This window comes from Talpa occidentalis, unplaced genomic scaffold (assembly GCF_014898055.3).
Source record: "Talpa occidentalis isolate TD23 unplaced genomic scaffold, MPIMG_talOcc4v2.1, whole genome shotgun sequence".
Lineage (NCBI taxonomy): Eukaryota > Metazoa > Chordata > Mammalia > Eulipotyphla > Talpidae > Talpa > Talpa occidentalis.
The window spans coordinates 121,389,898-121,405,899 of record NW_026555331.1 but is presented as its reverse complement, the minus strand read 5'-3'; the positions used below and the strand labels follow the sequence as shown (position 1 = coordinate 121,405,899).

The following is a 16,002-nucleotide window of genomic DNA, read 5'->3' as shown; positions in this document are numbered from 1 at the left end:
AATTTGACTATTCTAGGCATTTCACATTAATGGAATCATATAATTGTCCTTTTGTGTCTGGCTTATTTCACTTAGTATGTTTTCCAAGATTCATCCATGCTGTAGTGTATATCAGAATTTCATTACTTTTTAGGGCTGAATGATACTCCATTGTAGTCATATAAAAGGGACAGTTGGTTGTTTCCACCTTTTAGCTATTGTGAATAAAGCTGTTATAGCATTGGTATACATTGATATCTGTATGAATCTCTGTTTTTAATTCCTTGGAAACACGGAATTGATGGGTCATATGATAATTCTAGACCTTAGACCTTGGGTCTAAGGATGTATTTGCTAATGAAATGGAATGGGAGCTGTTCTATCTCAGCATTCATAGGGACTGTGCAAATTAGGTTTGTGTGTAACCTTACCAAACAGAGTAACCATTATAAGCTAGGGTTGTAATTACTTACCTAGAAGAAACAACTTTCTTGTGGTGGGATAATTATGATAAAAAGCATATATGTAAGTAAAAAGTTAATATAGGAAGCCTCTGTGTTTTAAGAGGACTTCCATATTTACGTTAAATTTTTTTTTTTTTTGGGCTTCTCTAGTGGTGCAAGGGGTTAAGTCTCAGCACTGTGAAGCTATCTGCAACACGAGTTCGAATTCTGGCCTGGGAGCTAACCCATGTGGCGTGGCAGACCTCTCCTGTCTCATCTGCAGCTCCCCTCAGCAGTGTATTTCAGTAGATCTGCCTGTTCTGCTCACCACTCTATCTCTGGTTATTCCTCTCAAACCCCCCCTACACCCCCCTCCGCCCCAGCTTGCAATCCAGCTCTTGTATGCATAAATAAATAAAATAAATATTAAAATTTTTTTCCCTAGCCTGTGCAGTATATGAAGAGGTCTTGTGTGTTGTATAGAAGAACTAGTGTTCACTATACATTTGCAAATATAAATCTTCCATTTTATATATTTTTTATTTTTTTAAAGATTTTTCTTTCTTTATTTATAAATACAAGAGCTGGGGCACAGGCCAGAGATGTGGAGTGTGAGAGGATTCACCAGAGACAGAGTGGGGAACAGAACAGGCAGACTGACTGAAATACACTGCTGAGGGGAGCAGCGGGCGAGGCAGGAGAGGTCTGCTGTGTCATGTGGGTTGCTCCCTGGCTGGCCGGGGATCGAACTCGTGCTGCAGAGGCTGCGGATTGCTTCACAGTGCGGTGCTTAACTCCTTGTGCCACCAGGGAGGCCCCTTATATTGTTTTCAGGTTAACCCAGTGAACCTTCATAAATGTACTGTAGGATATTAAAATTACAATGAAATGTACCACTAGATGGCAGTAGAGATAAATTTTTAGAAATCCAACATTCACTAAATCTGTGCAGTAAATTAAGCTCTAGGAAAGCAACATTTTTGATATGATCAGAGTAATCACCAAGAAGATAATCAAAATATCTGGGGCCTCCCCGGTGGCACAGTGGTTGAGCGCTGAGCTGCGAAGCTGTCCGCAGGCTCTGCCGTGCCGGTTTGATCCCCGGCCACTGGGGAGGGTCCCACATGGTGAGACAGACCTCTCCTGCTCCGCCCGCTGCTCCCCTCACAGTGTCTTCGTCAGTCTGCCTGTTCTGTTCCCCGCTCTGGCTCTGGTGAATTCTCTCACCCTCCCACACTTCTGACTGTACCCAGTGCTTGTATAAATAAATAAATAAATCTTTAAAAAAATTATTAAAAAAATAAGCTCAAGTAAAGATTATTTAAAAAAAAATCAAAATATCTGAAAAAGTGTGAAAGACTTTTATAAAGAAAGCTATATCTAAATTTTTAGGAATTCCTGCTTTGGAAGAAGCCAAAGTTTTAAGTAAATATTTCTACCATGGGAAACTGTCACCAAGATAATATCACATCTACATGTTTTAAGGATTCTTTCAGTTCATCATCTTGGTTTGGCTAAGAACAGCCTTTAGCGCATAGTTGCAAATATAGTTGCCAATTTAGTCCTTGAGTAAATTCCTTTTAATGAATGTCAGAGAAAAATCCAATACTTAGGGCCTCCCTGGTGCAGAGGTGGTTGAGCGCCACACTGTGAAGCTGTCTGCAGTCTCTGCAGCACAGGTTCGATCCTGGCCCGCCGGCGAGAATCCCACTTGGCGTGGCAGACCTCTCCTGGCTCTCCCGCTGCCCCCATCAGCAGTGTATTTCATCAGTCAGCCTGTTCTGTTCCCCGCTCTGTCTCTGGTGAATCCTCTCACCCTCCCGCACATCTGACCTGTACCCTGGTTCTTGTATAAATAAATAAACCTTTAAAAAAAATCCAATACTTAAATCATCTGGGAAGCTAAAATTGACCCACAGTTTGGTTTGCTCTCTGAGCCCCTGGACATATCAACTTCTGGTTGAGATAACTAAAAAGATTGCACTTATTAGAAAAGAATTCCTAGCTTTTTATTCTAGGGAATGAGTGGCAGCAGTGAGAAGAGAGTTAAATGCTTTTACTCTACTCAGCTGGGTTCACCAAAGTTTGGCTTTCATAGAATGAATATTAATGACCTAACTGGTATCCTGCCCAAGTAGGAGAATTGATATTTTATTTCAGGAAAGGCAGTACACTTGTACTGGATGCTAAATATTCTCAAAATGGAAGCTGACTCTAAACTGGATTCTTTTTTTCTCTTTAGATATAATATGAAATATCTGTCTTTTCTAGAAGGATCACAGGGAACCAACATTAAATAAATGAAATCCTTCCAAGAAACTGAGTTTTCCAGGTCATGACTTTTGGAAGGCAAACACAAGATGACTCCTGTCCAAGACCAAGAGCCAAAGTCTATCTATTGCATATTTTTTCTAAAGGATCACATCTAGGGCCTCCCTGGTGGTGCAGGGGTTAAAGACAGCACATATCAAGCTATGGCCAGACATTACAGCATGAGTTCGATTCCCCCCCTCCCCACTTGCTGGCCAGAGAGCAACCCACGTGGTGCAGCAGACCTCTCCTGTCCCTCCCGCTGCTCCCTTCAGCAGTGTGTTTCAGTAGATCTGCCTGTTTGGCGCCCCACTGTCTCTGGTGAATCCTCTCACCACCCCCTCACACCTCTGGCTTGCACCCCAGTTCTTGTATGTATAAATACATCTTTATTTTTTTAAGATTTAATAAATAAATAGACCTTTAAAAAAAAAAAGAATAAACCAAAGCAGATATAATGATGTAAACCAACTTTACCTCAATAAACATAATTGCATAAAACTAATGAATTCATTGTAATTTGTCTGAGACCTGCTAGTATCATATGAGGAAGAATTAGATACTCTAAGAGCAGTGTTAAAAGCAGAAACCAAGAATACTCTTTCAAAAATGTAAAATAGGGCCTCCCCGGTGGCGCAGCGGTTGAGCGCTGGGTTGCAAAGCTGCCCGCAGACTCTGCAGCGCCGGTTCGATCCCCGGCTGCTCCCCGGCCACCGGAAGAGGGTCCCACATGGCGCGCAGACCTCTCCTGCCGCCCGCTGTTCCCCTCAGCAGTGTGCTTCGGTCCTTCTGCCTGCTCTGCTCCCTGCTCTGGTTCTGGTGAATTCTCTCACCCTCTCGCGCTTCTGACTGTACCCAGTGCTTGTATAAATAAATAAATCTTTAGAACAGTGCCACCTTGTGGGTGATTCAATCATATTTAAAAAAAAAAAAAGTAAAATAGTTTCTATTAGTCTTCTCTTAAGACCCTCAAATGAGGGCCTCCCTGGTGGCACAGGGGTTAAAGTCTCAGTGCTATCAAGCTATTGCCAGCCACTGCAGCATAAGTTCGATCCCCAGCCAGGGAGTTGACCCACATATGATACAGCAGCGGGCCCTCCTGTCTCACCTGCTGCTTCCCTCACCAGTGTATTTTTCAGTAGATCTGCCTGTTCTGCTCCCCATTCTGTCTCTGGTGAATCCTCTTACCCTTTGCACCTCTGGCCTACACCCAATTCTTGTGTGCATAAATAAATAAAAATAAATCTTTTTTTTTTAAGACCCTCAAATGACTTTTCTCACATTTGAAAAAAAAAAAATAAAAAGTGCAATGGGCCTCCCCTGGTGGTGCAGCAGTTGAGTGCTGGGTTATGAAGCTGCCTGCAGCCACTGCAGCGCCTGTTTGATCCCCAGCTGCCAACCAGGGTCCCACATGAGCGCAGACCTCTCCTGCTGTGCCCTCTGCTCCCCACAGCAGTGTATTTCGTCAGTCTGCCTGCTCTGCTCCCCGCTCTGGCTCTGGTGAATTCTCTCACCCTCCCGCGCTTCTGACTGTACCCAGTGCTTGTATAAATAAAATAAACAAATCTTAAAAAAAAAAAAGTGCAAGTGATCCTGGTCTATAAACTCCAAAGTTCCTGACTTTGGAAATCCAAAGCTAGTTCCCGACTCAGCTCACACACCCACCTCTGTCACCTTGCTGGTCCTTAAGCATATTTAGAGTTAATTTCTGCACTAGAGTGACTGCCAGTAGGGAAGCTCTTTCTCCACATGGCTGTCTGTTCTTATCACTCAGGTGTCACTCTAAATGCCACCTTTTCAGAGACCTTCTTTGATTAGCATCTCCATTTCTCTATTACATCACTGTGTTTTAATTCTCTCTAGCCTGTTATTAGGTGTCTCTTCATAATAGGACATAGGACCTATAAGAGCAGCAATCTTGTTTATCTGGCTTACCACTATGTTCTCAGGTTCAGGACAGTTCCTGGCACATGGTAGGGAGTCAATACTCATTTGTTGAATCACTATTGACTCCTTATTCTCTTTAGACATGACCTACGTCCTCCAGTGCTCAACTGTGCCCTCTCCTTCCTATTACCTCCCAAACCCAGCTTGCTTTGTTAATTTACTATCTACCTGGCTGCTGTAGGCATTTGAGATTTCAATCCTGCTCATAAATATCACTCTAATTATCTTCAGCATTTCGAGAGCAAGGCTACATTTTATGTTTCTCTTCTTTTCATGCCATCCATATAATAGGAAGGGAAGGAATGAGCATTTGTTGACTATCTCCTACCTGTCATACACAACACTACAATTTAATTTATATCCTCACAACACCACTTTGGGGTCTCGTGTCCACTTAATAGATGAGGACCTGAGGCTTTGAGTTGTTCATAATCATGTTGCAAATGAAGGCACTGGCATTGGTACCCACCAAGACAACACGTGTCAGTATGAAATATTGCAAAAGGGTTTGCACATGTCAGAGGAACAGGCAGAGCTGCTTTGAATTTGCAAAGTGAAGCCTGAGCAATTAATTGGATATTTCAGGTCAAGTTTTGCTTGAACAGTCTGGCTATTTACTTAATATCAATTTCATTCCATGTGGTATATTGAAAAGTAGCTTGAGGTATGTCTTTATATGGCTACTAGAGGCTTTGGAGATGTTAATCATGCCTTCTGCAATAAGCCCTATGTATCAATAGGTATCTGCTTTTGGCAAATATTATGGAATATGGTGGCAAGGAGATTTTCTGAAGATAGTTACTTAGTCAAATCATTACCTGCCACTGGCTCACTGGACAAAGACATAGAATGCACTGAAGGTGTGCTACACCAAACAATCTTTTAAGTAACAAAATCTTATTTTTATTTTTATTTTTTACAGAAATTCAGATATTCCAACAAATTTCTTTACATTTCTTGGACCTTAAAAAAATTACACACAACTTTTGGACGCAATACAACAGAACAGAATGAGAAAGGGAGTCACTTTTTTTTTTAAAAAAGATAAAAACATACTTCTTATACTTAAACATTTAGTGATTTACATGTGTATTACCTATGTACAAATGGTACATTGTCAATGACCCACTTTCAGAGCACTGTGGTATGCTAAAATACACTCAGGTTTTATGGGAAAATAAAACTTTTAAAAAACATTTGCATATGGTTAGGAAGCACTGTTTCATTTTTGTAACCATCACTATTACATCATTAGTGATGCAGGACTGCCAATGGAAACTGTAATTTATATGGATTAGAGAAAGTCAATAAATACCTTCTAGTTTTGTTGTAGATAAAGTAGAGAGGTACTTCCCTTCAAATAAAAGATGGATTCTTGAAAAGTTGTGTGTAATTAAATTTAGTAAGTAGGATATATTGAATGCAGTGGGAGAGCTAATTTTAAAGCAACAAATAACTCCCAGAATGGCTAATACTTCAGTTAGAAATAATAAGTTTTACTGTAATTTGTGTCTTTTTCTCTCTTTGTTAGAAAATTTGTATCTTTGTGAATTAGGTTTCACTCATTGGAGCATAGCTGTAATACATTACAGGTTTAAAACATAACCCTGCTTATGGTGAAAAGATGTCTAGTACCAGAAATATCTTGCTAAAATAGGAGTGTGGCCTTAATAGAGAAATAGCAAGAGAAATCACCACAATCTATTCCCTTCTTATATCATCCTTCATCCGTTCCAGTGATATTTGCAAATTTAATCTTACTTTTGAGCCTATGAAGGAGATATCCTGCACGCCCATGCTTTCTGCTCAGGTTAGAACATGGTTCAGCTTACACTGATTTCCCTGCATGTACATTTTAGCTTGTGGCTACTTCAATATTAAATATTTTTCTGTTGTTGCATATTGGAAGAATGTGTGTTGAGGGCGATGGTTGGGGAAGCCTGGGAGCCAAAGATTGTTGAAGACAAGTGATCATTTGTAACTACTTCCAAATGCCAACTAACTAAAAATTTTTTTGACTATTTTTGAAACCAACATTAGTAAATAAAAAGGCAACTTACTCCTACCAAGTTTCTTTGACTTGTATAAGTATATATTCATTTATTTCTAAGGCTATTAAATTATTATTTGTTTTGTTAGTACCACTTACTATCATTTAGAAATAGGATTAATGGAATGATTTTTTTTTAAAGCAAAGATGAATGCCTGCCAGTAAGGAAAAGAAAGGACATAGATTTCTGATGACATGTATGGCAAAGAAATGGGAAAGAAAAAGGAGATATCTTAGATACGTATTTATAAAGTATATTAAATTCCTATGCATATTCTAGGGAGAATTAGAAAAAGTGTTTATTTGATAGCAGCCTATATATTACATGTGAGCATCCTAGGTGAAAATGAGCTTTCTATATTTTTCAGAGTTCCTTGATGCTATTTCCTGAAAGACAGGGAAATCTATGTTGCTTGGGAACCTATGATGTAGAGATGTCCTTCCTGTAATACACAGCTGGATGGAATAAGAGTACATGTCAGAAACTTTCTCAGTAATAAACTTGCACGGACAGATTGAACTGAACGCAGACTTGTAAAAGTGTGAAGCATTAGGTCTCTATCTGAGTGGTGGTAAATAATTACACAGTGAAATAAATGAACGGCAGAGACCGGGAACCAATGTCCCTGTGAAACATTCAGAGGCGTTTTCTAAGAAGCTTCCTCCACAAATGATGCTTGATTGGCCTCTTGGCTATGGAGATGGAATAATTTAGGATTGGCCGCCTTTTTTCAAAATAATGTCGAAAGATTAAAGCTTTTTGTTTTCAGTTTGATTAAAAAAGGACAGTTCACAAACCTCAGGGCATATATATTTTACATGTTAATTCTATCACATTTATATTTCTCTTCCTTAAAAGATTTCCTGAATGTGGTTTCTCATGAATGTTATCTGATCTTATTCAATGACAGTTTCCAATGAGCTGGTGTTTAATCCATGGTTTTAGCTCTTCCCAGAAAACACTCTCATCTCTGGTGATCTAGATTTAGAAGGTGCTTTGATGAGTGGCTGTTTCACTCTTGTCCGCATCCATCTTGTACTCTGATCTCTTCCAAACGCCTTCCTTCTTGATGTTGATGTACAAAAGCTGTTATTTGATTTGTTTAGCTGTTATTTGATTGGTTTTGTTTTGTGCTCATTCTAGAGAATATTGGCTTAGCAGAACTGCAGAAAGGGGGAGGGAAGGGAAGAGAGAGAAAAGAGAGAAAGAAAAAAATGCATCATTTTCTGTCACCAAGATTTTTTGTGCATATATTACAGAAAAACCACACCAACAAATGGTTTAAGTGCACTGTAGATGTGCTATCAAAGAAGTCGTAAGTTTGAGGTTTCTGTTCCACTAAACAAACAGCAGAGTCTTTCCAGCCAGGGAGCGACTCAGATGTCTGTGTAAAGAGCACAGGTTGCTTTGAAGGAGCAGGAGAGAAAATGGAATGCTCATCACCGATTATTTTGCCCGGCATAGAAAATGCCTCACTTGCGTGTTTTCCTTTTCTTTCCCAGTTTTACTTATTATGCAATCAACATTAGAACGGATATGAAAGAAATGATTCTAAAGATGAGTCACCCGCAATCCAATCACCTGTTTTCTGCCCATGTTTCTTTCCTCATCTAAACGTGCACTTATTTTATGAAGTTGGAATCAGTTTAGATGACATTTTCGACATTATATTAAAAACATTTTTTCTCATTTCCATTCTACATCATCACATCAATGTCTAATGGCTGCATAATAGGCCATTGCATTCTCACTCATGTTCAATATTCCATTTTCAAATATTTTACCATTGTCAGGGATGTAGGCAGGGTTCCGACATCTTTGTTATTATCAATAATGGATATCTTTGCAATATAAAGCTCTATTTGTTCTTTTAAATTCTTTCTTTAGGACAAATGCACAAGGTATGGAGGTTTTTTTCCTTTTCTCCAACATATTAGGGTCTATGCCTGTATTGACACAGCTAGTTCACAACTGGTGTGATGGATGCATTTCTTTGGATGGTTTTCTTTTTTTTGGATGGTTTTCTTTTTTTATTATTAAAGATTTATTTATTTATTTATACAAGCACTGGGTACAATCAGAAGCGCGGGAGGGTAAGAGAATTCACCAGAGCCAGAGCAGGGAGCAGAGCAGGCAGAAGGACCGAAGCACAATGCTGAGGGGAACAGCGGGCGGCAGGAGAGGTCTGAGCGCCATGTGGGACCCTCCTCCGGTGGCCGGGGAGCAGCCAGGGATCGAACCGGTGCTGCAGAGGCTGCGGGCAGCTTTGCAACCCAGCGCTCAACCGCTGCGCCAGCAGGGAGGCCCTCTATGGATGGTTTTCATAGACTTTGTCACTGTTAAGGGTTTAAGAGTAACTTTGACACTACGAAGATGGGCAAATGCACTTAACTGGCCATATTTGGGCTGACGGAAACAGCTACTTGGGTTGTGAATCACAGAGCACTTAGGAACACAAATTAGAGTAAAACAATTGGCCATTGTTTAGGCAGAGTCCTTCTGCCATAGCATAAGATTATGGTTGTGAATGAGTGCTAAAGAAACTTCTGAAAGATTCTGTCATTTCTAGTATTTATCCCCTTGTTTCCCAAAACACATTAAAAAATATTATGCACATCACAGTTACTTTAATATACCCAGACTACACGGGATAATCAAAATATGATCACATCATAATGATGATTAGTCTGTAATGATTCTCTGAGACTGAATCATGCTGGCCGATGCCCTATGGAAGGGAATACTTTCTTCAGATATTATTAAAAGCAACATAAGCCATCCATGGATTCTGCACAGTGCTATAGGTAGTTCTGAACCTTGGGTGGTCTTTGCTCTGGTGGCATGGAAATGTTCCTGCTAGAAGAATCCAAAGTCCGGCTGTGGGTCCATGATTCAACTATCCAGTATTCTTCACTCAGAATCCATTTTCTATTTAAAAATCCACAAAGCTGAATATCTGGGCTTTCAGTAAGATCTGGGGAAGGTATGTCAGATGTTCAGATGTACTGATATTGTAATGATCCCAACCGATGGTGGGGCAGCTGAGATAGAGGGCTTGTGTTGTTCTCAATTAAAAAGCAACTCCTTGTTTATGAAGACACTGATAAACAGACATTGAAAAGGCAAGGACAGAAAAGATCCTGGCTGTGCAGAGGGCTCCCCTAAATCAAAATTAACAGTAAGCTGAGGAGTGAATGGGAAAATGAGAGCCAGACCTGGACTAAGTTGAGGCCAGTGATGTTCCTGGCGTACAAGATTTAAGGTGATGCACATACTCAGGGTTGTGCAAATACAAGGAAAAGTTCTCCTTTAATGTGGCACACTAGGCACTCACTCGTCTCACCCTAGTCCCAGCTCTGCTCACTAGAGCAGATTGCTCATCATGAGGCCTCTTGGGAATGTTTGCCTGAGTTTAAGCTACTCAGACACTGTTACTGCTGTGTGTATTTTTTCTTCCTACGTCATGACACCTCCATGCCATGGGAACCCCAGGACATGGGAGAACTTTGCAGACCACACTAAACTAAAAATAACCAGCATATTTATTCCAATGGTCATCAGAACATAAACAGTCCCCGCTTTGCCAGGGAGCAAAATTAGAATGCTGTTAAGATTACCTAAATGGCATGCGCTATGGAAAATTTTCCACCTGTAGCCTCGCGAAGGGCTAGCCTTTCAAACAGATTGATGAAGCCAGTGGGTGGAAGAGGATAAGAGACAGGGCTTTCCTCTCCAGACATTGCCGTCACTCCTTCAATGTAATGATTAAGAGGCACCAGGGCAATTTATGGAATTCGGGCAAAGTATTAATGTGGTTACACTGTGATCCTCACTTTGTAAAACACTCTCTTTCCAAAACTTTTGCTAACATTTTCCATGCATCATGATGTTGCATAGCTCAGGGGAGGCAATTTAAAAGATGTCATATTCTCCCAGGTTTGTACAGAGAAGGACTGAATAAATAAGTCATTCAGTGCTGTTCTGGATCTTTGTTCAGTCAGGTTTGTCCTTGTTACACATCATGGGCTCTGAGTGACCCATGTTCCACCGCCAAAGGGCTTTTTGCAAATCCTTTTCAAAGCTGTCATTTGAATCACCACTCATGAGAACAGCATTGATAATGGCCAATTGTCCAGACTAAATGCTGCGTTGCTGAATTTTCTGTGTGTGTGTGTGTACTTTGAAAGGTCTCTGTGGTCAGCTTCTGCTGATTGTTCCTATCTGACCGATTCAGTTAAGGCCTGAGCCTCCAGTGTCAGGATAGTTGGCGGGGGTGGGGTGGGGGGTGGGAGTGGCAGGGCAGGCACTGCACTATCTGAGTAAGGAAGCAGTCAGGCTTTTAGCAGAGTAGCTTGCTGAATTTTTGTTGTGGAAATGAGTGAGGGAGGAATGCCAGACCATTTTTTTTTTCTCATTGGCTATAAAATTCCCACTCCAGGGTTTCAAATTACACATACCTCTTATAGGCCCTTTTACCACCCTTCATCTCTTAAAGGTTGAATATAGTCCCCTGGAAACAACATCTCATCATCTATGACCTCTGGTACGCCAGACATGAGGTGCTCCATGGAGGGCTGGTGAGTTAAAGGTGATTGCTACTTTCAATTATTTTGGATATTACCCATTAGTGGAATTACTGGATCCTATGGTAATTCTAATTTTTAGCTTTTAAAAAAAAGATTTATTTATTTATGCATACAAGAGCTGGGGTACAGGCCAGAGGTGTGTGGGAGGGTGAGAGGATTCACCAGAGACAGAGTGGGGAACAGAACAGGCGGATCTACTGAAATATACTGCTGAGGGGAGCAGCAGGCGAGTCAGGAGAGGTCTGCTGCGCCATGTGGGTCATCTCCCTGGCCGGGGATGGAAATCTTGCTGCAAAGGCTGCTGTGTCTTAACCCCATGCTACCAGGTAGGCCCTATTTTTAACTTTTTGTATCATTTCCATACTGCCTTCTATTGCACTGTTTTACAATGTCACCAACAATGCACAAGGGTTCCAATTTCTTTGTATCTCTTCACCACTTGTTATTTTCTGTTTTTTGTTTTGTTTTGTTTTTTTGATAGTAGCTAACCTAGTAGTGTGAAGTGATATCTCATGTGGTTTGGATTTACATTTTCCTGATGATTAATGATGTGGAACATAAAGCTTTTGAGTTCTGGCAGTTTCTAATTCCCCTGCTGGTGACCACATGGAAATGTCTTGGTACTCGGTGAAGGGGGGCAGCTGACCACTCAGTCACCAAGTGACCATAGTTGATGCTACACAGAGCAGAAGAATTACCCAGCTAAGTCCTTCCCCAAATTCCTAACCCAAGCAAACTACAAGGAGATATAACAAAATTGGTTATCATTTTAAACCACTAATTTTTGAAATAGTTTGTTATCTGTAAAAGATGCCTACAACAGTTATCTGACTGTGGTTTAGGTTAGCTCTATTAAATGTACTGTGAAATGTATGGCTGGACAATTGTCGTGAAGCTGAGAGTGCTGCCACCTTTGATTTCTTTTTTTTTTTTTTAAAGGATTTATTTATTTATGCATACAAGATCTAGGCTGTAGGCCAGAGGTGCAGGATTGAGAGGATACACCAGAGACAGAGTGGGGAACAGAACAGGCAGACTGAAATACATTGCTGAGGGGAGCATCGGGCGAGACAGGAGAGGTCTGCTGTGCCTGTGGGTAGCTCCCTGTTCAGCGGGGATTGAACTCATGCTTCAGAGGCTGTGGATAGCTTCACAGTGCTGTGCTTAACCTCTTGCGCCACCAGGGAGGCCCCCTGACTTCTTTATTTTCTTCCTGATACACAATTTTTAGAGGAGCTCACTGAACCCCAAACCTTCATTTACTGGTCTATCCATATTCTCTTTGCTTATCTGTGCTGAAAAAAACATATGTTCATCACTCACATTTTGGGCTGAATGAAGGTCTAACAATAATTTTAGTTGCTGGTTGATTAACACTACCTTTTGTATTGACTAGAGGTGCTGAATTTGTTAGGTTGCTTGTTGTATGATTGGCCAGTGGACTGAGGGAACATTCCCCTTGCTAATCTTTACTGCTTGCATGCTGCCTTCCCACCCAATGCCCATCAGCATATTCGCCAGCCCCTAACTGCAGCAATGTAGGAAGGCAGCTGGCTTTATTCTCTAAAGCCATTTTACCCCAACCAGAGATGCAATGCCAGTGCTTTCTGATGATTTACTTTCCATCCAAATTCTGAGGTGCTCATAGTCCAGACTTCTTCACTGGCCTGAGCTAACATTTGTGACTATGGCTGCTTGGAGGCATCTATAGTTTTTTTTTTTTTTTTTTTTTTTTTTTAATAGAGGCATGTTTTATTTATTTATTTATTTGTTTGTTCATTTGTTTTGTTTATACATGCACTGGGTACAGTCAGAAGCGCGGGAGGGTGAGAGAATTCACCAGAGCCAGAGCGGGGAGCAGAACAGGCAGAAGGACCGAAGTACACTGCTGAGGGGAGCAGCGGGTGGCAGGAGAGGTCTGCGCACCATGTGGGACCCTCCTCCGGTGGCCGGGGAGCAGCCGGGAATCGAACCGGCGCCGCAGAGGCTGCGGGCAGCTTCGCAACCCAGCGCTCAACCGCTGCGCCACCGGGGAGGCCCCTATAGTTTTAATGTCAGCTGCTGAGGCAAGGGATGGGAGATGGGGAGAAACAAAAGAAAGATAGGGTAGTCTCCAGCTCTTTGAGGATGGCACAGTTACTTTGTTTACATATTTTGAACAGAGAGTAAGATACAAAAATAGAAATAATTTTTTCCTCCATGCCCCTGTTCATCATAGTTCATTTTGGGTTCCTTCTAATCTATTACAGTTTATTTGCTTCATAGCACTACTCACAATCTCTATTTATTTATCTCATGTATTTTCATGTTTTTTTGGTATTTCTCCCCCATCGCAATGTTAGCTCAGATCATCAGGACCTCCTGTCAGGCTCATCAGTGCACCCTCAGCTCCAAGCTCTGAGCCTGATCAATGATCTACTTGCTGAACAAACAGAAGAGTTAAGGAATAGAAGAGGCTCTCTTTCTCCCTGCCAATAATTCACTAGGTCAGTGCTTCTTAATGTTTAAGAATTTCCTGGGCAACTTTTTAAAAATACACATTTTGATTCGATAGATCTGAGGTGAGGACTCACACCCAGGTCACCCACCTGGGTGGTCAACCCACTATTGTTGGGAGTTGTATTTTGTTTTTAAAGATTTATTCACTTATGCATACAAGAGCTGGGGTACAGGCCAGAGATGCGGAGGGTGAGAGGGCTCACCAGAGACAGAGTGGGGAACAGAACAGGCAGACTGACTGAAATACACTGCTAAGAGGCGCAGCAGGCAAGACAGGAGAGGTCTGCTGCACCATGTGGGTTGCTCCCTGGTCGGCCTGGGATCGAAGTTGTGCTGCAGAGGCTGCAGATTGCTTCACAGTGCGGTGCTTAACCCCTTGCACCACTAGGGAGGCCCAGGAGTTGCGTTTTTATCTCAATGTAGTGAGTACAAATAAAAAGTAAAAGTAAGAAGCTTAATTCTTCTTGTTGAAAATAAGGGAAGAAGACGCTTTTGTTTTGCAGCCATTGCTGAAGCACCAGCGGCCAAAATGAAGTTCAATCCCTATGTGACTTTAGCAGAGCCACAAAGTGCATTTCAATGCACCTTCCCACACTTGTAGGAAGATGACATCTCCCCTCTTTCCAGGGAGTTGGGACAGAAGTACAGTGTCCGATCCATGCTCATCTGGAAGGATGGTGAAGTTCAGGTTATATGAGGATGCTACAAAGGGCAGCAAATTGGCTGAGTAGCCTAGGGTTACAGGAAGAAATGTGTCATCTACATTGAATGAGGGCAGCGGGAGAAGGTGAATGGCACAACTGTTCATGTGGGCATTTACCCCAGCAAGGTGTCTCTAGACTAAACTGGACAAAGACTCCCAAAATAGAACCTAGAACACAAAACCAAATCTTGCCAAGCAGGAAAGGGCAAATACAAGGAAGAAACAATTGAGAAGATGACAGAATAAAGTAGTCTTATATACAACATTCATTGAAAACTTCTAAAAGGAAGGAAAAAAAATGAGAAGATACTTCCCCTCCCCCTTCTTAGAGTATTTAAAAAACTGGTAATGGTAAATTTTCTGTCTTAGAAAAGTGTGTAGGGCCTCCCCGGTGGTGCAGCGGTTGAGTGCTGGGTTGCGAAGCTGCCCGCAGCCTCTGCAGCGCCTGTTCGATCCCCGGCTGCTCCCCGGCCACCGGAGGAGAGTCCCACATGGCGCGCAGACCTCTCCTGCCACCCGCTGCTCCCCTCAGCAGTGTACTTCGGTCCTTCTGCCTGCTCTGCTCCCCGCTCTGGCTCTGGTGAATTCTCTCACTCTCCCGCGCTTCTGACTGTACCCAGTGCTTGTATAAATAAATAAATGAATAAATGAATAAACAAACAAACAAATAAATAAATAAAAAGAAAAGTGTGTAAATCCTTTTAGAAACCAAATAAGCCTGTTGACAGCTTTATGGCCCAGGGATGTCTTTTCAAGATCTGGGAACCACGTCTTTGAAATGTACACATTACGGGAGGCAGCACCCCTAGCTGCCACTTTCTGTGGGAAGAAGTATAACTTCATTGGGCACCTCACTCCAAGTTCCAAAACCACGTCCAGGTGTAAAGATGGGAAAATTTTATTTTTCCTTTTATAAAGCCAGTGAACTAACATAGACTGTCACTCCCAATTAGTCAGGAATCTTGGGTAACTGTCAATAATGAAAAATGCTGTCAAATACTCTTGAGGATGAGTTAGCATTTACCCTGAAAATGTGTGTAATGGGTTGTATCTTCTTGACGGTATAAAAAAAGTGACTGTCTTTGCAATCTCTTAGTGAGATTGCCTCATATTCTGGTTTAATACATCTGTCTGTCTATCTGTCTGCAACAGGAACAGTAGAATCATTATATGTATTTATACAGTAAAACTTTTTCTATTATCTTTATGGAGAAGCTTTCTGGGTTGGGAGAAGATTGTGTTTCAAATTATTTTACTTGAACAATGTATATTGATATATCTATATTTGTGTACAAATTGATTTAATGCAAGTCTTCTTTTAGCACAGAATTTATAATAGCAAAGGAACTGACTTCTGAAAATTTCTCAGAAAGCACTACAATCAGTGTTATTAATAAAGAATTTACTAATAAATACTTTTCAAAATCCAATAGATGTGCCCTTTCTTCTTCACATAAGCTTCTGCGACATTATTTATTTATTTA

General features: G+C 41.3%; 1 protein-coding gene across 2 annotated transcripts in view; it reads right to left on the bottom strand.

Annotated features, from left to right (window-relative positions):
* The window catches only part of LHFPL3 (LHFPL tetraspan subfamily member 3), a 524,102-nt gene that overhangs the window by 32,578 nt on the left and 475,522 nt on the right, over positions 1 to 16,002 (bottom strand). Inside the window, exon 3 of one of the 2 annotated variants that reach the window (XM_054692519.1) lies at positions 5,633 to 7,893. The exons of the other annotated variant lie outside the window; for it this stretch is intronic. Within the exon in view, the coding sequence (XP_054548494.1) occupies positions 7,865 to 7,893 (29 nt within the window). The 3' untranslated portion in view covers positions 5,633 to 7,864. Of the gene's footprint in view, positions 1 to 5,632; positions 7,894 to 16,002 lie in introns of those variants that run through there. 2 annotated transcript variants of the gene reach the window in all.